General features: G+C 42.3%; 1 protein-coding gene across 2 annotated transcripts in view; it reads right to left on the bottom strand.

The window, feature by feature from the left end:
• Positions 1–23,891, bottom strand: part of col27a1a (collagen, type XXVII, alpha 1a) — a 75,809-nt gene that overhangs the window by 2,514 nt on the left and 49,404 nt on the right. The window contains exons 17-60 of one of the 2 annotated variants that reach the window (XM_084383017.1): positions 23,463–23,516; positions 23,076–23,129; positions 22,585–22,638; positions 22,442–22,495; positions 21,318–21,371; positions 21,125–21,169; positions 19,356–19,409; positions 19,223–19,267; positions 19,084–19,137; positions 18,937–18,990; positions 16,341–16,394; positions 15,589–15,642; positions 10,836–10,889; positions 10,508–10,552; positions 9,964–10,008; positions 9,698–9,751; positions 8,149–8,202; positions 7,250–7,303; positions 7,055–7,108; positions 6,912–6,965; positions 6,670–6,777; positions 6,469–6,522; positions 6,251–6,358; positions 6,078–6,131; positions 5,935–5,988; positions 5,218–5,274; positions 5,058–5,111; positions 4,914–4,967; positions 4,741–4,794; positions 3,846–3,899; positions 3,477–3,584; positions 2,889–2,996; positions 2,643–2,750; positions 2,477–2,530; positions 1,689–1,751; positions 1,546–1,599; positions 1,430–1,465; positions 1,295–1,312; positions 1,148–1,183; positions 1,011–1,037; positions 847–897; positions 596–764; positions 395–504; positions 69–287 (exon numbers count right to left, since the gene is read on the bottom strand). In XM_084383017.1, coding sequence (XP_084239143.1) covers positions 69–287; positions 395–504; positions 596–764; positions 847–897; positions 1,011–1,037; positions 1,148–1,183; positions 1,295–1,312; positions 1,430–1,465; positions 1,546–1,599; positions 1,689–1,751; positions 2,477–2,530; positions 2,643–2,750; positions 2,889–2,996; positions 3,477–3,584; positions 3,846–3,899; positions 4,741–4,794; positions 4,914–4,967; positions 5,058–5,111; positions 5,218–5,274; positions 5,935–5,988; positions 6,078–6,131; positions 6,251–6,358; positions 6,469–6,522; positions 6,670–6,777; positions 6,912–6,965; positions 7,055–7,108; positions 7,250–7,303; positions 8,149–8,202; positions 9,698–9,751; positions 9,964–10,008; positions 10,508–10,552; positions 10,836–10,889; positions 15,589–15,642; positions 16,341–16,394; positions 18,937–18,990; positions 19,084–19,137; positions 19,223–19,267; positions 19,356–19,409; positions 21,125–21,169; positions 21,318–21,371; positions 22,442–22,495; positions 22,585–22,638; positions 23,076–23,129; positions 23,463–23,516 — 2,856 coding nt within the window. The remainder of the gene's footprint in view (positions 1–68; positions 288–394; positions 505–595; positions 765–846; positions 898–1,010; positions 1,038–1,147; positions 1,184–1,294; positions 1,313–1,429; positions 1,466–1,545; positions 1,600–1,688; positions 1,752–2,476; positions 2,531–2,642; positions 2,751–2,888; positions 2,997–3,476; positions 3,585–3,845; positions 3,900–4,740; positions 4,795–4,913; positions 4,968–5,057; positions 5,112–5,217; positions 5,275–5,934; positions 5,989–6,077; positions 6,132–6,250; positions 6,359–6,468; positions 6,523–6,669; positions 6,778–6,911; positions 6,966–7,054; positions 7,109–7,249; positions 7,304–8,148; positions 8,203–9,697; positions 9,752–9,963; positions 10,009–10,507; positions 10,553–10,835; positions 10,890–15,588; positions 15,643–16,340; positions 16,395–18,936; positions 18,991–19,083; positions 19,138–19,222; positions 19,268–19,355; positions 19,410–21,124; positions 21,170–21,317; positions 21,372–22,441; positions 22,496–22,584; positions 22,639–23,075; positions 23,130–23,462; positions 23,517–23,891) is intronic. The other variant, XM_084383018.1, reaches the window with a different exon arrangement.

Below are 23,891 nucleotides of genomic sequence, written 5' to 3'. Positions count from 1 at the left end.
CCACAAGCAGGACAACAAGTCTGAAAGTAATGATAGACGCCAACTAAAGGGCAGAAGACGTGTCTTACCCAGCAGGAGTCTTCTAGGACTTCTGGCTCGAGCTCTCCTCCCACCTCAAACACCTCCCCGCTCCAGGCCTTGAACCTCACAGACCCCTGGGCAGCCGGTTGATCCTCAGCTGACCTCCAAACTGAGAAGTTCAGGCAGTGGATGACGATGTGCTGCACTGCCTCTGAGCTCAGCAGGTGCACGAAGTTCAACTGGACACGGCCAACGCTGATTGTTGGCTGCTCAAACAGACAGAACAGGCGCTTGTTAACAAGTCTGGTATGTGCTCATGTGTAATATTCATTCTTTGTTGATGACATTGTGATTGTTATTATGTCATAGTTACCTTGGATGCCGTTAATGGCTTCAGGCAAGTCTGTCCACCTCCTGTAAAGTTGCAGGAGACTTCTACTGTATCTGACGAGCAGCCCAGGTTGGGGTCAATCCAATAAGTGCCTGAAAGTATGAACACATTTTGGATTATTTCTCTATTCAAACATAGCATTTCTCTTCATCTTTTACTCCGACCCAACGTGCGCATCCTCACCATCATTTAACTTCTGTTCACAATTGTGCAGGTCCCTGCAGATGCGGGCGGGGTTGTCCCGAGTGCCCAGTGGGTTCTTCAGGCTCTGGATCAGGTTACTGAGGTAGTGGAGGGTCTTAAAGATCTCTGCACCCTGGTCCAGCATCGGTAGGTCCATCACCGGCTTCTTCTGGGGGACAGACAAAATGATGAGTCTTTGCAACATATGAAGACATAATACAGAGAGATGTTGAAGCCATTACACCACCAACCTCAGTCCTGAGTGGGGTGTGTGAATCCATGAACAACAGACCGTCTTCTTGCTGCAGCAAAATAAGAAAATCTTATTACACCAGTGTTGGTGTAATAACAATATATTTGAAGTATTTTCAGCCATATTGGATGTAATGAAATCAGCAAACAGAACATGACTTACAAATGACAGAGGGATACTCGGGCGACCCTAAGAAGAAAAGAGTTATTTAGACAATGACTCATGAAACTGAAACTGTGTTTGCTTAACCTATGAAACTTTTATTGGTTTTGGTTAAACCTATAAAAGTGGAAACTTACTGGAAGTCCAGGGGGTCCACGAGGTCCAGGAGATCCCTAATAAAACGAAAAGAACATGCTGAATGAGGTTATATGTAGTCAATCAAGCGTCCACAATTGAATACAAATGGCAACAGAAAAGAAAAAGACGATGCTGTGCAAACATACCCTTGGTCCTTGCAACCCCTGTTCAGGGACAGAACATAAAGACGTATTTTAAGCCATTATATCAAATATTCTCACAGTAGACAATGTAAACAAAGTGTAAAAAACTGAGGAAGAATACGTGTGGTAAGAACTTACAGTCTCTCCACGATTGCCCTTCTCTCCTCTAGGACCCTGTAAAGTAACGCACACAGTCAGTTGTGTGTAGAATGAGAGTGCGGGAAATGTTAAAGTTTATCAGTTATAAAACATACTGCGCTTCCATTGGGACCAATAATTCCAATTGGGCCACCAACTCCTCCTCTGCCCTGATGGAGAGAAACAGTGAGGAGAAGAAGAATTAAACGAGAGCTTCAGAGCATTTCATCAGTGTTATGTAGATCATTGCTCTACTTACCATTGCGCCCTGTGGCCCCTTTGGTCCCCTGATGCCCTTTGGCCCAAAGTCTCCTGGAGGCCCCTGAAAACAGCAGAGATGCTCATTTATACACACTCATCACACACTGCTGTTAAAAGTTCACATGATTAGATTCATACATTTGCTTTGGGTGTCTGCGCTAAAATGTTTACATTCTTTATTTGTTTAAAGAACATATATGTGTCTCATACAGTCCACTGCTGCAGCGCCTCTATTCACCCTCCTTCTGAAAGCTCAGTTTCAGTGCCTGTGTCTTTAAGACCCCCCTCCCGACAAGCACACTCTGCTCTGATTGGTCAGCTCCCGCAGGCTTGAGAAGGCACCGCCCACAGAGTTTCTGCATCAGCTCTGTCAGTGTTTTTGCAACCACGGCTGTGACTGAGGACGTTGACTGTGTAGTTGTAACATCACGACTTTACACAAGTGTATTTTTTCGTTGTACTTTCATATTTGATACTTTTATTGTATTTTTATAGCACCGAGACCTGCTTCATCATTACAAAAGACATGTAAATCTCACTTTCTAATATATCTAATATTTCCAGATGTTCTAACGGATTTTTGGTCGGGTTGTGAAGTCATTTCAATACGCTAAGAATAGATTTTTTTATTGCTGTTTAGTCAATGTACAGTAGAGTGGGCCATATTACTATAAAGAAGGGAACTTTTTAAAAGTGAAGTATTAAGATCGAAACACAGGCTGGTTTTTGGTGGCGGAGTCTCTGTGTGTTTGTGGGAGATGTGCTGCTGTTTGGTGATGAACATACCCTCGGTCCAAAAGCTCCCAGAATTCCTGGAAATCCTGATTCCCCAGTATCACCCTGAGCAAGAATTTAGTCAACAATCAGTAAACGCACAATCTCCAAACACAGAATGTCATGAAATCATATTGGTCAAGGTCTTAGTAGGTATGTATCTGTGCCTGACACTCACAGGTTGTCCTTTCGGTCCTTGGTCCCCTTGTAACCCTGGGAGTCCCATTCCACCTCTGAAGCCTCTTTTCCCTGAAGGTCCGCTCTGGCCTCGAAGACCCTGCTCACCCTGGATGGACGAATGAATGATCAAATTATATCTAACACTATACCTCGCTCACTCAGTGGCATTTCATTACAGTTATTCTACTTTTTCATGGATTGTTAACCTGTATGTGTTATACAGTATTCTACATTTCCCTCTTACCTTCAATCCAATGCCCCCCTGATCTCCTGGGAGTCCTGGAACGCCAGTTTTACCACGTGAGCCAGCTTTTCCATGAAGACCAGTCTCGCCATCATCACCATGCTCTCCCTAGATAGAGTCATAAAAGCAAGAAAGCAAGATGAATGAGACTCATCCTTAACTTTTGTCCTGATAGTCTGCCCAACAGTACTTTGTTCCAGAGCAGGATATCTACAGGGCAGCCATGAATTCAATTAATGTATTCATGTTTTCCACAGGATGACACCTTTCCACTTTGGGCACTTTAAGCTTTGTTCAAGCAACTCACAGGTCAAGATGTCAACTTTTAACAAGTTAGATCTCATCTGTTAATTACATTCATGGTTCCCAGGGGATAAACCATCTAGTGCTTCATGACAATATCGACCCTCCTCTAGCACCACCTTCAGGACAAACGTGGTATTTCTCACTCTATACAGGTATGTCTCTAAACATAGCACATTCGTCAAGCTGTTGGTTGTTCTGTCCAACACATTTTGCATATTGAGCGTCAAGGGCCTGTTGACAAAGCTAAGGTTAAAGAACATGGGATTTCTTTGGTTCTCTCACCGGCATGCCTTTACTGCCGTCCTTTCCTGGGACTCCATCCACTCCGGGCACACCCTCCTGTCCCTCTCGGCCCACCACACCTCTGGGACCAGGAAGACCACCCCCACCCTGAAAAGAAGGGAGGAATTATCAGAAATCTTTTATTATCTGTCTTCATTCGAGTGAATTAACGCAATCAATTTCCCCTGTTTAGCTTAATGTATACATGAATTTTGTTTATGCCCCATCTCCAACAGTTCGAGTCATAAAAAATTCCAAAATCAAAATATCGGCTGATTTACACACATTGTTTGCAGTGATCCCTGAGATGTGGTTGTCAAACACAAGTTATTTGTTTGCAAAACATGTCTTTTGACAAAAGTTGGTTACCTCAGGTCCTTTGGTTCCTTTTTGTCCTTGCTGACCCTTTTTGCCTTTCTGACCCTGAAGAGAGAGAGAGAAAACATTTTTGAGGTGAAACTGGAATATTGTTGATCATCACTGTCCCACGTCTGCCAATGACCTACAATCTTATTGAAGTAACTGGAGCTAGTGACCAGCGTGGCAGTTCTACCCCCCCACTTCCAAAAAAGCCAATGACAGCACAGTACTACTTGTTCTTTTAGGCTGATTACCATTGATATTTCTGTTGGATCTCTGCTATATCAGCTACAGTTTTCACTTTTCCAGAGACCTGATCATGTTGTTGCCTGTCCTGAATTGCTTGTACCATATAGAAGCATGAACATAGTTTGTCTTGTCAGGATGGACTGGGGCTAGCTGGTTAGCATACTAACTTCAGTGGATATCTCACCTTTCAACACAGACGTTTTCATAGACGTCTTTCACTTAACATCAGCGCGATAATTTTAGTTAATTTAGTGCCATATCTTACAAATTGCTCCTTTAAGCCCTCATGAAAGCTTGAACAACAATGGCTGAAGGTTTGTACTGAAACTAATGCAATACAGACAATAAATTAGACCGCATATCCAACTACAAATACTAACATCTAATTACAGCTACTAGTTGAATGTCATGGTGAAATCACCAAATAACAAATACTCTCCTCATCATTCAATTACATACAAAAACTAAGGATTAGCCATGCCTATTATTTTTCTACACTTGAATCAGACTCAATAAAGGCAGACTGTCTCTCCTTTTTTTCATAAACATATATCTGATTGAGATTAAAATGTCCTATTAAGTGCCAAGTGCCAAGCACAGTCACCCTCAACCACACACAGCAAACACACAAATGTTTTTATTTTGACATCCTTACTTGATCTCCTTTGGCTCCTTTGGGTCCTTGTTGCCCACGAGGTCCAGGCTGCCCCTGAAAATGACCAGTTGGGTTAATGAAAGCATATAAAGGCGACCTGTGTGCCTGCTGGTTGTTTATGCAGACTTAATGACAGAAGTGTGTGTGTGGAAATCACACGTTTCGACACTCACAGGTTGTCCATTAGCTCCAGATCGGCCTCTCTCTCCATCCACACCAACCTGACCCTGAGAAAGAGTGATGGAGCATTGACCTCATGAACACAAATACCCAATAAGTTATTTTAAAATCACCTGAGATTATGGTTCTGTACGTACTTTGTACCCTGGATCTCCTGATTCGCCTCTTTCTCCTCTATCACCTGTACGACCCTGATAAAACATGAAATATATGAGTAAACTGCAAATGATTTGATTTCTACAACGTTATAGCACCAAGGATGGAAGGAGGGAGAAAAGTAAGTCAGGTGTGACTTACTATGTCACCTGGAGGACCAGGAGGACCCTCTACTTTCCCATCATCTCCTTGCTCGCCCTGCCGATGAAAATCAGAACAGTGATGTTAGATGTTTTATTGGGTGTTCCAGGTGATGTGTGGTCAATCCAACCTAGTGCTGGGCTATATACTGGGGACAGACTACTCAAGGAGGAAGATTAAGAGCTCAGAATTACACAAAACCCCTTTCACTTTTTAAGCAGTTGGGCAACAACAGGAGAGACTGGTCTTGACTCTGTGGCCTAGACTGTACACCACTGCCAGATTGACGACATGCACCAACTGGTAACCTTTTCCTCCACTCTGCTCGCATCCACACACTCGCAACACACAGCACATAGGTGTGATTGTTCATTACAAGTTTGGGGAATCCTACATCAGAGAGCAAACGACGAGACAACTATGCTAGTTTAGTTTAGTTTAGTTTTCATGGCTTCGATCGATGGATGAGCTGAAGAGAGACAGGAAATGGGATGAGAGAGAGAGTGGATGAAATGCGGCGAAGGGTCTTGGTCTGAATTCGAACCCTGGGTCGCTGCTGCAGGGTCACAGCCTCTGTACATGGGGCACATACTCTACCAAGTGAGCTAATCGGGCACCACCAGGGTGGTTCTTTTGGTGCCACTCACAACTTATGGATGTACTGAACTGAAATGGACTGCATGGTGGAAACAAGGCTATAAAATGAAACACGTGTACCTTTTCACCTTTTGGTCCTGGAGACCCCATAGAGCCCTGTGATCCCTGATGACCCTGCAAAGATAGACGCAAGAAATAATGTTATGTTAAATGTTAAATCAAAGTCAATCAACCACCAGTCATTTAAAATCAGGCAATCTTACCTCATAACCTGCAAGACCAGGTTCCCCTTGTTGACCCATTCGACCAGGAGCGCCCTGAAGAGAACAAATATAGAGTCTTCAGTCACTTTATATGTAATTCATTCATTAGATGGCATTCAAACATTCTATGAAAATGAATGATAAATATCTGTATCATTACTGTTCCACTTTACCACGTGTCCAATTGTTCCTCTAGAGCCCTTCTGCCCAACAAAACCTGGAGGTCCAGTCTTCCCCACCAGCCCAGTCTCCCCGAGGTGACCTTGAAGACCTTTGGCACCCTAAACAAACGCAAGGGAGAAGTTACAGAATTGCAGAACACAAAGCATTTTTATTCATTTTAATCATTGTTTGTGAAGAATCATCACCAGAGGTGATTTGATGCTCATACCTTTGACCCTAATTTGCCTCTTTCCCCAATTTTACCAGGTTTCCCTTCTGGACCCTTCAGAGAGAAAACAAAATTAAGAAACAGCTTAACATGGGGTTTGAGAGTCTGTGAGAGTCAGTGTGTGTGTATGAGTTTGACTGAGTGTGTGTGTGTGTTTGTGTGTGTGTGTATGAATTTGACCAGAAAAGCGAGGCCACTCACTCTGACGCCAGTCAGTCCAGGACTTCCAGGTGGGCCCTCCTTTCCCTTTAGCCCAGTTTCACCTTTTTCTCCTTTGTCGCCCTCCTGACCCATGTCGCCTTTTTCACCCTGAGAATATGCACAGAAAAACATGACAATAAGTTTCTTCAAAATTATGCAAAAACATCCCTAGCACATTAGCCAACTGCTTTATTGTTTGTTGTCTTCATATCGGGAATAAAAATAAGGATTCGTCACGTCACCTTGGCTCCATCGGGACCAGCTGGACCAGCTTCTCCCTCCAGGCCTGGCTCTCCCTGTTATCACACACATACAAAGGTTAAAATGTACAGCTCCACTTGTTAAGGATGCAAACTATTTGATGGCTTAAAGCTGATGAACGTACCCGCGTTCCTATCAGTCCCTGCTCTCCGATGTTGCCAGCAGGTCCAATGGATCCCTGACACACACAGGTACAAACACATCAGGGCACAGACAATATTCTTTCGGGCTTTTCGGTACTGGTTTGACATAATTTGTTCAAATTAGGCATGCAACAGTTTATATTAAAAATTAAAACTGCAATAATATATTGTCTCACCTTCTCCCCTAGCTCGCCTGGCAGTCCTGGTTCCCCCACCTTGCCTGGAGGACCCTTTTTATTATAAACACACAAACGATAATGAACAAAAAAAATACTGAATGGTTTTAAAAAATGAAGGGCTAAAGACTCTTTGGGATTAAAAGTGAACAATATATCAGGGATAAGTTCTATCATTATGAGAAAGGGAGGAGAGAAAAAACAAAAAGGACACCTGTAATGTAGGTTAATTACTTTAAAGGACATATTATGCTCATTGTCAGGTTCATAATTTTACTACTACTTGAATAGGTTCACATGCTTTAATGCTCAAAAATCACATCAGCTTTCTCATCCTGTCCAGTGCTGCAGCTCTGTATTCCCCCTCTGTCTGAAACACTGTTTTAGCTCCTGTCTCTTTAAGGCTCCCCCCCCCTCCTGAATAACCCATCTGCTCTGATTGGTCCCCACACACATGCCTGAGCCAGCACCGCTCACTGTATCTTTGGTTGGCTCTGTCGTGTTTTCAGCTTTCAATGAGCTTCACTTCTACCGCAAATGCAGGCTGAAATTAAGCAAATGTGTGACATGGTGTCTTTGTGATGTCAGGAAGTCACAGAATTAAAGGCGGAACTACTGGAAGAGAGGAGCTCCTGTTGTTTTGGACTTTGGCTTTTAACTTTCAAGATCTTTTACATGCACAAGAACCTTTATAAAACACTGAAGGAAAGAAAAAAAATGAAAAACTTCAATACTTAAGAAGGCATAATTGATTCCGTGGTGTAAAGAGAACAACAGATGTCTCATATCTAATAATTTAGTAGTCACTATAGCCTTTGTGTGCATGCAGATGAAACTCAGTGACCTTATCCACGGGGAATATGCATGCATGCAGCGATTGTGTTTGCAAAATCTCTCACCTTTTGACCAATTTCTCCCAACAGTCCCACAGTCCCTGGTGGCCCAGGTGGTCCCTAAAGTTGACAACATCAATCAGATTAAAAACCAACTGGGGATATTTGACACTGATGAATGTCAGATCTCGTTTAATAAGCACAGAAAATAGGACATCGCTCTAGTTTTTGATTGTAGAAGAGCCAACAGCAGATACATCAGTAAACCATCTGTACGCAGTTTGGCTCTGAATTAACAACTAACCGTGTCACTGATTAAACTTCTAAAACATTGTCGCTTTGCAATGAATACTTCTTAAAATCAGTGCATATGAATTCTGTTAGCACCCTGGTTAACTTCCATCCAGCCCAAACGATAGTGACAGTTATTGAAGTCACATGTGTGGTCTTTAATTTTAATATTATTGGTAACGAGCCCAAAGAATAAGTTAACAGCAGAGCTCTCTCAGAGTGCTGTCTATCGCTGTGCAGCACAATATTTGAGACAATGACGAATGATCAGGAGGAGTAAAGGTGATTTTAAACAGTGTGTAAAAGAAAGGATTCATATTTAAAGATGCTTGCCAGGAAGCTCCACTTCGTCCTTCCACTGTGATTGAATCTCTATTTATAGGGCGCCACAACAGCTCGTCAACAAACTGTTTATATCCCAAAAAACTGCGCTGATAAAAACATATTTGATAGCTTATATTTGACATAATCATGCCAAAACAAACCAAAATGCATGTTAAATTAAGTCTCTAACATAGTATTTGCCTTTACTATTGTAGATATAAACAGTCTGCTGTGTGAGGTAAACAGCCTTCAGCTGCATGAGTGTCCTCTTGAGATGGTAATGGCTCGAGATCCATGTTTTGTTTAATAGGAAACAGGAGAACATTAGCCTGTGATTAATTCATACCAGTGAAAACAAAGATGGAATGGCTGCCTGAACTAAATTCAGCGTGCATGATAACTGACGCATGTTTAATCCATCTTTCTGCCTCCTTAAGTCTAATCAAATCAAAAAAACATAAGAAGGACAGTACGACTGTAAGCCAGTCCTTCATGGCAATAATCACACAGATTTCCCCTGTTCGGTGATTTAGTGCTTCTATTAATAATCTGTTTTCTTTTCAAAAAACAGCTCAGCAGGCTCGCTGTTCGCTCTCCTGCCACAACAGAACAGATGTGTAAAGGATGAGACAATTATCTGGCTGCTCTGGAGGAAATATTTAATACAGGCAAATACATTCTTAATAGCTACCAAAATATGTCTCATAAATTTTCTTCCTGGCTGTGATATTTTGGAGCTAACACGGCTGGGAGGACAGGACCAGGCTGCTGTTTGTTGCCAAAGAGAATCTCAGTACTTCGAAGTATAGTTGTGAAAAATGGGAAGAGAAAGTTGAGGAACACCGCAAAAGATTTTATTTTCTAAGAGTGAGAGAGGGAAAGACACCGAGGCAGACAAGGATATCAAGGGATGTCAGGGGAGGTGTAAAAGATGCAGAGAAGGCGAGGAAACTGCTGAGAAACATTTCGAAAGGATGGAGAGATGGTTGGAGGGTCATACCGGCTCGCCTGCTATTCCCTTGTCCCCTGGAGGTCCTGAAGGCCCTTGGATACCCTGGAGACAAAAGGTGAGTGAGTTCAGAGTACATTTACCTGCCTAAACATCATTTAGCAGATATAGCACACGTCAAGTAAGAATCAAATATGCATTTACAATTAAACAATATACTATTCCATTGTACTGTATTTACATACAGTACATTGCGTATCTACGTTTCTTATGTAATGTATTTGTATCATTTCTATGTATGAGCATAGTGAACTCACAGGAAAACCTTTGGGCCCCACTTCCCCTGACTCTCCGATCTTCCCCTGCAGGGAGACAATTAAAGAAGGAATTAGTGAGACCGGATGAATCGGATCAGGGTTCATTAGCATGGATCAGCATGATGCTCACATTTCAATACTGTAGTAGACAAAGAAAGTATATCAAAAGATAGGTTTTGTTTGATTACATCTATTTCACTGAACATCAATTATGATACAATGGAGAATACAATGTGCATAAAGATCATGGATTTATTTATGCTCAAATCACTTCCAGAAGTTTAATTACAGGCTGGGTAAATATTCTCAAATCCCACCAATGGACACGTATGTAAATCTGGCCCACAGTCTGCTGAAAACCGTCCAAGGACACTTTTCTCCTCCAAACTAATATGGTGTATCTGACTGTGGGCCTCCATGCTGCTGGTATCATGCAGCTCTTCTAAATCATTCTGATGCCTCGCCTCTCCAGAGGAACATAAGCACCAAGAAATATATGCGAAAGGAAGGAGTGGAAAAGCAGAAATATACCCCAGTGCTTTACCTGTGGTCCAGGGAAACCTATTTTTCCTGGAGGACCATCAAGACCCTGCGGAGAAAGGGAGGGATGAGAGATAGCGATGTCAGTTTGCTGTGTACTCCCTGCCTCCTGAGTGGCTGGAGAAGATGTGCTGCTTGCTATTTTTGGTGCACAAGATCATTTTTCCCATTAAGAATCCATAATGCATGAAGGAGGAAACCATTTCTATTAAATGCTAATTTATGGTCCTCACTCTTGTGTGCGCACAGTTTGGCTTTGTGACTGTTTCTAGCTTTACATATCAACCAGAAAAAATGATGATTGATTCATGCAATCAAAGCAGATTTCTTACCGCCTTGCCCTCTAACCCCATCTCTCCTGTTGGACCGTCGGGCCCTATCGCTCCCTGAAACACAAGACAGCTGTCACTTCACCAACAGAGGTCACTGTAACACAGCTAGACAGCCAACAACACTGTAAATAAACATCTCAGTATAGTGCATTGATGGCAATAACACCCCCATGTCAGAGGCAGTGTACCTGTGCCTGCAAGCTACAATTTATTTTCAGGGCCGAATAAGGATGTAAGTTATGTTAAAGTGTGTGTAAAGGTGAATGTGTGCATACGTGGCTACAGGTCTCTCTAAAGGTTGTCACACATGGCAGTGAAAGTTACCGTCTTGTATTATTTTTGAACTAGAATCAGGCCATGGAGTCTGGATACAGATACATACTGTTCACACTTTAAACACACACATACTGTCAGAGCAGTCTGACTGTTTAGATTACATGGGTGCAACTGTCAAACATAATCAATCCAAAGTGCTTATAGGGCTGCTAGTCCAGTGAGCAGCGATAATAAATGGGAAGCAGGCAGCGGACCAGGACAGTCCATCTGCTCTGCACCTGCACCTCTGGATGTTGCCTCACTGTGATGTGAAGATCCTCACTGGGTGATACTGAATGTTTGAATGTCATCTTCTAGGGGTTAATCTTAGATAGATTACAGATTATGAATGACAGTGAGTAAACAGTGATTTTTCAAAGGAGAAAGCAAATATAACATGACGCAGCCACACAGGAGTGTGAGTGGCTGATGACTGAGCACAGTGGGAGTTTGGCCCGCGGAGAGCGCCGCTAGCTGAAGTGCCATAAGCCTATTATACATAGAGCTGGATAAGCAGCGCTCATTAACATTCCTGTCTGGGGTACCTGCTACCCACTGCTTGGGTTTACATAGCAGGATTATCTGATGTTTAGGGAAAATATTCCACCCTATCAGGCCTCTGGAAAAATGGCCTCACTCGAGATATTACGCTTCAAAGTTAAGAAAATACATTAATTAGCTGCATTAATTTGTGACCCAGAAGCATGAATTAAAACAATCAAAAACATCTTTTTAAAGTAGCTCAATAATAACCCCCGACCGCCAAGAGTAGATGAGATTAATATGCTCTTCAATATGGAAAACATTAGTCGAGGACTTGCAGGTCAGACGTCCTGAGGAGTTATTAAACGCAAATCATGATTAGTCAGACTGGTGATTCCTCATGGCTGTCGTCCACTAATAGGTTTTAATCATGCAAATAGCACATAAGCACACTAAAACAGAGAGACAGTGGCGCTTGCTTCCTAGCTGATCTGATGCCAACATGCAGTTTAAGGAAGTTTTATCTCTTTGTCCCTGATTCCACAATATTTCCATGTTAGAAAACAGTCTGGTGCCAGTGATGAGTGAGCCCAGATGTTACACTGTTGTCAACATTAAGGCCTTGTGCCTCAAGCCGAGTGGCTAACATCTTAAAGACATATGGTGTTGACGTCCGTGTAAAACTCGTTTACAGTCTTCATTTGGCAACAGGATGTTTTATCCAGAGTTGAAATCACCTTTTCAAAACATTCTCCGTTTGGTTTTATCAAAAAAGACGCTGAAATAAACTTGGGAGTGTTTTGAATTTCACAGACAAATCAGTGAGTGAATTATAGGCTTGGGCGACTGGATAGCGATTGGCTCGGTTCATTGTAATGTCTTTTGGGACGATTTTTGTCATTTTATTTAGCTAATTTAATGCTCAAATGAGAGCCACTGATCAGCGACAGACTCTCTTCATTGAGTTAACCCAGTAGCATGAAGAGGCCAGCAACTGCAGAGAGAGACAGCAGGGAGAGACGGTGTGTAGAGCCAGAATATTTTCACATCCTTCTTAAATTAAAGCTTTATTTTGACTAAAATAAAAGGTGATTGAGGAAAGAACAACAAAGTTGGCTTTGGTGAGGAAAGGAGAGTAGTTGTGAGAATATTTTTAAACAGTCCATAATGAGTCCAATCAGTGGACAAAGCATGTGCCTAGATTACCCACAATGCAACTTTGCCACTGAGTGACATCACTGGAGGCAATTTATCAGATTACATGCAGCTTCCTCTGGAGCCACAAAAGGCTTTGTGCTACTTTATTCACATATGCAGGAATACTCCCAAAGACTTGTAAACACACTCTCATGTGTAAAATTGGTGGAGTTACCCTTTAAAGAACCAGTCTTGTCATCACTAATGTCAGGACTGGAGACTCCAGCACACCCTGCAGCCTGCCTCATACACTTCTGCATAAATATATTAGCAATTGTGCATTGTTTGGCTGACCACTGTTGGGTCGTTGTTGGATCAACCCTCATAGCATCTCTTAAAAGATGAATAGAGGACACATGAAATCATACATTTTAAAAGTTGCTGCACTCCTTGTGCAGTGGGGGCGAGACATGAGTGAGCGTCTGTGGTTAACCACATTTACTGTCTGCGAGAGAACCACCTCTATGTCTTCTGGCTTTGAACGCTCATGTTTCTTTTCGGCGTAAGTCATGAAGGAGCAGGCAGATTTACTGGCAGTAGAAGCTGCTGACATTGGTATTAATAGAAAACACAGCTTGAGACATGAGATTGAGCCCAGGCCAACCACAGTGCGGCACATCTCCCATGGACGTCCTGAGGTAGAGAAGCTCAGAATTAATTCATCCCACTTTCCAGCTGGCTCAGACAACCATAGCGATAAAAGACGTCTTTAAAAAATCTTTGAAAAGGTCAGCGACAGCGTCTGAACTCATTGAGAGAGCATATAAAATCATTGCCTCTGAGTTCCCTTGGAGTCCACTTGGAGAATTTATTTGCTGTACGTTGTTCCAAATTTTATGAAAAAGATTATTTATCCGGCCTAAAATATCGGCTGGTGGTATTAGCCGATTACAATTCCAGCTGATACCTCCCTTGTTTTCATCCCTCACAAAATACTCCGGAGTGGTCTCTGATTTCACTTTTATTGAGACTGCCGAGCTGTAATTTGACCAATCGCAGGTGATTACTGCCATCTGTATCTCGAGTATATTAATTCTGTTTTTGTTTTGCTTTCTTGACGCATTTTAAATTTATGTTAATAGACTTCTTTCCCCTACAGCAACCTGTTCAACATGTTTTAACAAGAGGTGCACAGGTGTGTCTAATAACACTGATTGCTCCAATCACTTTAAGGAGTGCTGGTGAATCAACTAAATGGAATGCCGCGATAATTATGTTACAAGTTACACCTGTGACCGATGCAATAAATTCGGCACAATGAGAATTGAGATTCTCGTTATGTTAAGCTCATTTAATCACCGTGCAATCTGTCATTTTAGCACTACAACTGCACTAAGCAGTGATGTTCAGTACCAGCTCAATGTGAAAAACCTGCCCGCTGGAGGCATTCAGATGTTATTTGTCTAAATAATACTACTGTGATGTGATGGAAAATGACCAAGAAAAAACCTAGAATGGTACTCAGTAGAGCGCACACCTCAGCCAAGTTCCCAACAGTCCCCTTAGACACCAGCCACCTAAATGAGCCTGATGGTTTCAATCAAGATCCATGCATTATTCCCTTAGAAATTAAAGGAAATGTCAAAAAACGCTTGCAATGTTAAAGAAAGTGAGAAAAAATGGGGTGAATGGTGTCGCTGTCTCACCACTCTGCCCCCCCATCACTCGTTTACGCAATACGTAACTTCAGTGAGAGGGTAGGATCACAGCGTTACATACATGTTTCCCTCAAGATACAAGTATTCATCACATAATATTGTTATATCATGATGAGTTTTGCTTTGTAGTTAGCACCTACATTACATCTGACAAACTGTTACAGACCTGAGATCTGTATTTACGACAGTGGTGTTGCACAAATTGCACAAAATGCCAATTTCTACATAACGTTGCTTTAACTGGATCCACACCAAAAGTTAATGGGGTCTGTTCCCATCTGTCATCCAAGTTTTTGTGGAAATCTGTTCAGTAGTATTTGTGTAATCCTGCTGACAAACCAACCAACCAACAAACAAACAAGCAAACAAACAAACAAACTGACATGGATGGAAACATAAACTGTTTGGCTGAGGTAAAAAAAAAAAAACATTTTAAAAAATGTACACCGCTATCTGATTGTCCTTTCAATTTGTTCTCTATATTTCAGAAATATATACAACTGAGTTGTGATTCCAGGCCTAAAAGCTGCTATTGTGTTTCGTGAATGCTGTTTTGAGTTTAAAACAATCTGCTATCCGAGAATCATTGAAGCACTTTAAAAAAGCTGATAAACTGCTAATCCCTCCCATAAATCCCGTCCCCCAGTTTACTAAATTTATCTGCAAAGCACCCTCCAGAATTACCACAAAAGCCAGTCACATTTTCCATGACAGCGAACGTCATGTAGCTGGACTGACGTCGGGTCTTTCCTTACAACTTACTAGTCATTGTTCCATTTATATGGAATAAAAACTTTTTGTCTTACATCACTGGAGCTCTTCCAGCAGCTATAATGAGCACTGACTTCTAAAAAGGATGAAACAGACTCGCGCTTTGACTCTGAACCCGAGATTGTGTTACGCAAGCAGCCATGTCCATTAAACACACATGACCTCAGCTCGGAGGCAGTTCCATATCACTTCATTATGTTCAGACACAATTTTTCCAACACACACACACACACACACATTACAGCATACACAAAACAAAGGGGTGTGTATCTACACTTTCTACAAGTTTGATAGCTACAAAAATACCAGGTGTGACACTTCCAACTTACCCGTAGGCCTTTGGGTCCTCTGGTACCGGCTGGCCCAGACGCTCCAGGAGGGCCCTGACGAACAAAGGAAAAAGGGGATGAAGAGGAAAAGAGTGGGGGGAAAGGAAAGAGAGACGGAGAGATTAAACAAAGGTTTACACTGACAGAGCACAGAGCCCCCTGGTTGTTGACCCGGGGGGGCAGCCTGACCTCGAGAACACACTATGGGGTTTGTTGTTAGATCTGTCACTCACACCAATTAAAGGGCCGGCTTTGGAATCCTGTCCCGCTGCACCCCTGAGCCCCATATTTATGTTTGTTTTGGTGGCTCAGTGGCCCCCGCCTTCCACCATCGCTCAGCCCCGCTCTCTGTCAAACCCGGCTGTGGCAAGGACACAGCGAGGGGAAACGGAGGGCAGGGGCAGCTTCTAATTGGTTATAGGTGTTGGGCTTTTGACTGACGGGAGGGTAATGCAGGTTCAGCAGGAGGCTGCCAGCTCTCATCATGCTCAGAGAAACCTTTTCTGCAGACTGTGGGTTATTAACATGACCATCGTCAACACATGCTTTTTGTACACAGAAACAGTCACTCAAAGACATTTTTGTTTGTCAGTTTTCTCTGACATAGCCATCAACGCTTCTCTCAGCCTCAGACTAAACCTGGATTAAACCCCGATGTTGATAACCATACAACTCATTAACTATACACTATCAGTTGTAAACAATCGAGTGACAAGAAGGGAGGAAGTGTGAGTAAAAGAGTGCTGACTTACTGGTCTTCCTGGTGGTCCTGTAGGCCCGGTTTCACCTGGTGTCCCTGGGTGACCCTATTATATGTACACACACACACAATACATAGATTACAACTGAAACAAAACAGGGAATTATAAACTTACAGAGCAAGGACTCGGCGACAATTAAGTCATTAAAGGATAAGTTCACCCAAAAGTTAAAATCTAGTCAGCATCTTTTCACCCTCATGATGATGGAAAGTCTGGTGAAGTTTTGAAGTCCAGAAAACATTCCTGGAGCTTCACAGCAAAACAGCGTTGCAGAAAGAACAACTGAAGCAGATGGTGATTTGTTTTTAAATGTGAAAAACAACAGAAACAAAACAACGGAAAATGGCTCCATACAACTCGTCAGGTTTAATCCAAGTCTACAGAAGCCCTGAGAGCCCAAACTGATTCGAAAAGATGTTTTCCATCGACACGGGAGTGCGTAGATACATAAAGACTTACTTGTCATTCTTGGGTGAACTTATCCTTTAAGGAGTATGTGTGTTTGTTGCCACACAAACTGTGATAGCCTACTCTAAAACTAAACTAAACATTTATGTTACATCACTGGAGTCACGTTTAACAAAGTCAAAGACACAAACTCACTTCTACATCCATACAGTTTGATTTTGTGTGAGCTAAAAAATTGGATTTCCATCACACACACACACACATGCTCACACACACACACACACACACACACACACACACGCTCGATTAAGTACAAACATACATCTGCAGAAATGCTCTGCACAGCGCTGGAAACCACATCTACTGCAACAATAAGAGACAATGGGGAAAAAGAGAAAAACAGAGAGCCCGAGGAGGTGATTTTATATCTGAAAACATACTGCTTTTGGCTGCTTTTCTTCCTCTTTTATTGGACCCGCTTTTTGGCCGGCCCATTTGTAAAAGCATAACTATGAAATGGGGAGTCTTTTCAGTCGGACCACTCAGATCGGATAAACGCAATAAAATCTATTCAATGTGCAAACCTATAGCACAGTAGGCTGCTCTGCTTTCATGTATCCACAGGAATAAATCATAAATGTCTGCATCATGAGCTCTCTGTTAGCGGCTATAGATGTTCAGCTGGTCAGCTCCCTTCACATTGTATGATGCAGTCTTTTCCAGAGGGTCTGTTTCTGTTTTGCAGCTGGGTGAGCGGGACAACAGAGCACTTCCTTATAAGTGTGCAAGTGTGTGTGTGTGTGTGGTTAAGTCCTGAGAGAAATCCAGCTGGCTGTCTGCCAGCAGGAAACTTTTCTCTGTTTCAGCAAGAATGATGACTAAATTCTTATCCACTCCAGCCAGTCATACAGTATACATCAGACGGTCCATATCAGATAAAGACAGAGCATGACGGCGCAGCCACTTGCTCTGTTTGAAAGAGGAAGGCAAGGTGTGTGACAGTGAGGGAGTGTAGGCCATGAAACATGGAAACACTCTGGTGTCAGAGTAAATATGGATGGATTCCTAAAAATGTGTCATCTTTCTTTGTTTCATTATTCTTTTGAGCAAATCTGTTGTTTCGTAATGAAACCTCAGCACTTCCTGCGGCCATTTAACACCGTCAAGGAGGCAAATGATTGGAAGGGATCCCTTGGAACTGTTTCTTCCTTTGTTTAAACCAACGTTACGACTTTTTCCACTTAAAGGCCTCCTGCCAAGTGCCAAACCACTGCTTAGAAAACATGCTCCTAAATGGTCCATGGTGGGTGATGTACCTCCTTTCGCCTTTGGCATGTCCTTGTGCATTGACCTTATATCACACATCAGTGTATTCCCATGGGAATAACACACACAGTTTAGTTTAAGATGGCCATTTCTTAGGATTTTCTTAATGATACTAGACCCAGAAAGCTCATATTTATGCTAAATTACTTTTTATCAAACTTGTTGGTAACTTTTTTGCTTTAACGTATCATTCTGAAGTAAATACTGATTGCAAAATTTGATGGTTGTAGAAAAATGACACCATCGACATATAGATTGGTTCAATTTAAGGCTTACTTTTGCTATACTATTTGTTCTGCCAGCGGGCTGGATTTTTTCGTAAAAAACAAAAGTCAAATTGCGGCACAAAGGAAACCAAAAGAGGAAAAGGCATTGTCTTCCCTAATCGCTATACCCAGGTAATGTTGGAACAAGTGAAATAAGTGTAGAAACTGTTGAATCCCGCTGATGCACGAGGCAAAGAAGGCAAAGAGGGAGAGTGATAGAAACCGAGGTAAACAGGTATTAACTCAATGGAAAGTGCTCCGGTATTGTGTCTGTCCCCCCACTGATATGTGTTTCCACTTACCACCTGGACTAGAGACAGTTCAAAACAACATTCTTTCTAGCAGAACAGTAAGCAACACATCCTGCCTACTTATTAATACAACAAAGTGTTTTACTCTGCCTTTTCATAGCACTGAGATCAGGGTGTCTATGTCAACTCGGGATTGTTGCAGTTGTTTTTTGCTTTGGACAGTAGACAGGCTGCTAGTGGTAGCCATTTTGCTAACAGTAATACTGCAGGGAAACATTAGAAGTGGGGAAAGTTGAATGAGTTGTCTATTTCCTCTTTAAATCCGCTCTGTCTTACCGTGGATCCCTTTTCACCAGGTGGTCCGGGATGGCCCATCTCTCCTCGGTCCCCCTGAGTATACATGAGCATAACATTCAGTCTTCATGGCCATCTTGCGTCAAACCTCTAACAATGAATTACCACGGAAAGAACGAGTTATTTTACCTTCTCTCCTGCCAGTCCTGTCTCTCCCACAGGTCCGATGAAACCCACCAAGCCCTGAAACACAAGGACTCAATGTTGGATGGATGAATGGATAGACATTTGGAAAAAAAATGAAAGTAGCTGTGTCAGGGTTTCTTACCCTTTCTCCCATGGTTCCAACATTTCCTGGGATGCCGGTCTCTCCCTGCAAAGATAAAAATGTTACTGGTCATTTGTTTCTAATATAAAATCAAAAGGGAAAAAAATAGATAGAGGTATTGACTTTTATTCACCTTAACTCCCTCCGGCCCGACCTTCCCAGGAAATCCTTTTCTGCCCATTCTACCCTGAAACAGGACACAGCACAGACAAATGAATAGTGAATAACAGACATACACTCTGCCTTTAAATGCATCATTACCATTCATCATAAATTCCCAATGAATATAAAGGATCTGCTTCCTGTGAGATGACAGCTTGAAGAGGGAGCAGGGAAGCACTCTGCAGCTGTTGCAGCTCGCTGTACAGTGCATACCGCCCAAATATGTAATGGCGTTTACAGGTAATGCTGACAGTACATTTTGGCAGGCTGGGAAAGTGTTCAATGACTGTAATGTTCCTCTTGCACAGACAGTAACTCCAGAGGTTAAGAGGGGGGCTAAGTGCTTTTTTACCAGCAATAACTGCGGGTCACAAATGTGTAAGCCAAACTCCTAAAGACTGCGTGACTCAACAATTCCAAAGTTTGACTCCAGAAAGGTTGGCAGCCTTCACAAGACAGTACAGTCGAACACTGTATTTCACTCAGAAGCACACAGTAAAAGCAGATTCCTACAGTAACATGAGAATTAATATGAGCCGACCAGGACTTCTTATCACCTGATTTGGATTTGAGTCTGCGATTGACCGCATTAACCGAAGAAAGAAACACTTAGAGAAAGAGCAGAAACGGCTCCAGGAGAGGGATGGAGAGCAATTGAGAAGGTGTGAGAGATGGTAAGAGAGGCAGAAAGAGGGTGTCATTCGGAGCAGAGCAGGGAAGCTAAAAGACAGCTGGTTGAGGAGACGGACGAGGTGGAGCAGTAGGAGGACCTGTGGCACCTGGCCAGAGATCAATCACAGCTCCTGAAGGAGTCATACACCACTTCCCCTCAGATGGAGGAGGAGATGAGGGGGTTAGAGAATGAGAAGAGCGAGTGGGTCGGAGACATTGCGGAGGGGGTTGGAGTCAAAGAAAGTACAGGGTGACTGGAAGGAGGGTGAAGATGAACTGATGAAGAAAAACAGCTACACCTTTTCATGAAAAAGTAAAAAAGAGTAATGGTCAATTTTCTTTGTCAGTCAATAAAGCATTTGAGAAATAAAGTCAACAAATCTTATATTTCTGCAGTGGCCCATTAACATCTTCCAGCATTTTATAGCAGCTATAAATCTTGCCACCTATAAACATGGTGATGGCAGTTATCACCCCCTGGTGGCCAAGAATATGGATTGCAAGTAGTCCTTTGTTGTGGCAGGACGAGACCGAACAACTATCCTACAACTATAAACCATGAATAATCCATAATCTACTTTATTCCCTCAAATAAATTGCATATCAACTCTTAAAGTGGCACAACAAACTTTGGGATGCATGAATAAAATTAAGTGATTAAATTGTACTGCATACAGTTTAGGCGAGGCTAAAAGCGAGCCACACATGATTTAAAGTAAGACCATATGTAGTTTACTTATGAAAACTACAAACTAAAAGACTGTGAACTGGCTTGCTGTGCGGCAAAGTATGCAACCAAATTTAGCTTCACAATTTAGATGCTGCGTGATATTTCTAACCCTCTTTAGGCTTCTTCCTCCCTTGATTTGTTTGCCACGGACATACAACGGATATGGAATGAAACCACAACGATGCACATGATGGATGGTTTGTCCTTTCTGGGATACGGTTTAAACAAACATTCACAAACTTACATGAATGCACATGCAGACTGAATGATTCCCTGTGACTAAACACGCGTGAATAACAGTGATCCCTGCAACCTCAGGCGTTTATCTAATGGCTCACCTCGAGTCCTGTTGGGCCTGGCGGTCCGATTGGGCCCTCATCTCCCTGGAAACAGATGATATTGATCTTAGCATGAATTATGTTTGGGGACATGAAGCAGCCCTCGGCAAAGAGAAGCCTTGTGCCGTAAAAGTTTTAATGCTTTTTGGCGCTTAGGGGTCGTTCTGATGTGGGCGGTGTCTGACAGTCTTACCTCCAAGCCAGGAACCCCTCGTGGCCCCGGTAAACCTCTGGCCCCTAGCTTTCCCTGGATGGGTAAAAAGGAGTCGTCAAATGAACGCTAATGTGGAAAGGTAAATGCAGTATTTACACATATGTTTTTAGGCACGAGTTATGTGGCTCTAGGGAAGGCAATGTCTGTCCACCACTCTGGTCTAGACAGAAATATCTCAACAACTATTGGCTGGATTTTGTGCAGGCACAGTCCCAAGAGAATAAAGCCTCATGACTTTGGTGAGAGTCGAACCTTTCCGTTAATGCCAATTCTTTGATTTATAACCAAATACCTGCAAAACTAATACTGTCATCAGCTTTATCTGTACATTGCTTTGAGTGCTAACATAGCAAGCTAGCATAATGAAATGCCTGAAATAGATGCCCAATAGACCTCATTCATGCGGCGGCCATTTTCCTAAGACTGGAAAATTTTAATGCTGGAATAAGGTTACAAGTCATATAAACGTAAATAATATGACAAATCGTTTTAATTTGACAGCTTCCCAACTGATCGACAACTGAAAAGAGGATGGACAGTGAAAATCTGGAGGCACATTCGTTAGCATTCAACAACTTCCTAGCTAACATTATCGTTTGATTACATGCTGTGTTTCACTTCCAGGTTAAGACAAACCTCTCCAAGATGTGTGTTGACATATCTGAATTAATATACACCTTTTTCTAATCGTATTGCATCAAACAGCATCTTATCAAATGGTAACGTTAGCTAGAATGTGGTTGAATGCTAACGTTAACTGTTGGATGCTAATCGGTTATCAACCTGTTGTTTTAGCTTGAAATATAGTCCAATGTCCCCTCAGATTAAACTATCTATTATCTTTAAAGTTGCTCATCAATCAGGAGGCAGTGAAATGATAACGAGTCATCAGATTGCTTTGCCCCAGAACACAGTGGTACAATGTCTGAGCTTCATGTCAGAGGAAAATGGCACACAAAGGAATGGTCTATGACAGGCTTATACCAGCTGTCTACATCGGGTGAGTCAGACTACTGCTAGCATGACTTTAGACTCCTGTCCTGTCCTGTTTTGTGTTTTGAAACATCTGCCAGTTGATAATCTTCTCAGCTAAGATGACTCACCTTTGGTCCTTCAAGGCCGTTCTCTCCCGGTGGTCCCATGTCACCAGGGAAACCCTGTCGTGATCAGTCAAACAAAGAAATGATTTCTATTGTCCGTCTGACACACAGACACCCACATTCAATACAGCAATGTAAATACAAACCTCCGGGCCTGGAGGTCCAGGTGTACCATCAGGGCCTCTCTCTCCTATCTTGCCCTGGAACAAAGACAAACAAGAACATGAGAAATGTCTTAAATGACTATCACCCCTTGCATATCTGTCCATTTAACATGATGCTAAAGCTTTAAGTTTTAGCTTATGCTAAGCTAAGCATAGCTTATGCTAAGCTAAGCTAACTGCGGGCTGGCTGTGGCCCTATTATGACAGCTTGAACTTCTGATCTAACTCTGCTAGAGTGTGTATTTACACCGCTAACAAATGAGCTATGGACCAGGACTGGTGGGGGCTAGCTGGTTAGCATGCTAACTTAAATTGATATCTCTGCAACACAAAACATACACGTCATAATTTGAAAACTGCTATCTTTTCACATTCTGTTGATTACTTTAGTTAGTATTTATACAAAAATTCTTATATATTGCACCTTTAATCCTTAAGAAGACAACGCAGCATTTTACTGTATTTTTACTAACCTGTGGTCCTGGTTTCCCACGGATGCCTGGTAACCCTGGAGCGCCCTGGATGCCCTGTCCAATACAAACACAACACATAAAAACTAAGACAGAGAGTCGGACAAGTATTCAGAAGCAAAAAAACAGAACCCTGATCTCTTTTCTGGAAAAACAGACATTAGACATGCATGACTCTGCTCAGTATTTCTGTTATCTCTTGGGACCACTCTGTTCTATGATGCTAAAAGGATTGGATTTTGCTTACACACAGACAAATGAGGAGGATTTACATAAGAATTTCCACAAGATGGACACAGCACATCTGGCTAAGTCATTATCGAAGGCACAACAAAAGCTGTGTAACTCTGGATGTGTGTGTGTTGTACATGTGTCGCAGTGGTGCTCTACCTTGTCTCCTTTGTACCCGATCTCCCCTTGTTCTCCAGGAATCCCAACGTCACCCTGATGCAGGCAGATGGAAGGTATGGTCGGGAAAAAAAAGAGACATGAAGAACATGAGTAGGAAGGTAAGTTTCTACTTCATCAATCACATCTTCATCAACAATGTTTTCCACAAACAATAGTAATTACCAGTCCGTTCATTAATGACAACCACACATAATGAATCTACTTCATTGCATAAGCCAAGTACTTCATGTGGTGTCCATCTGTCTTATGTAAGGCACTGACAGCAATAATTTTGACACCCACATGTTCAGAGTCATACAGATTAGTAATTACAGTCAGTTATTGATTCCAACTCTGGTCTCAGTGCATAATATTGATGTACTCTTTTATTCAGACCAGTCATTAGAGGTTACTTAAAGTGGTGCAATC

The sequence above is a fragment of the Pagrus pagrus genome (genome assembly GCF_965226575.1).
Source record: "Pagrus pagrus genome assembly, chromosome: 19".
Classification (NCBI taxonomy): Eukaryota; Metazoa; Chordata; class Actinopteri; order Spariformes; family Sparidae; genus Pagrus; species Pagrus pagrus.
Note: the sequence above shows the minus strand (reverse complement) of the source record. Positions and strands in the feature narration are given on the sequence as shown.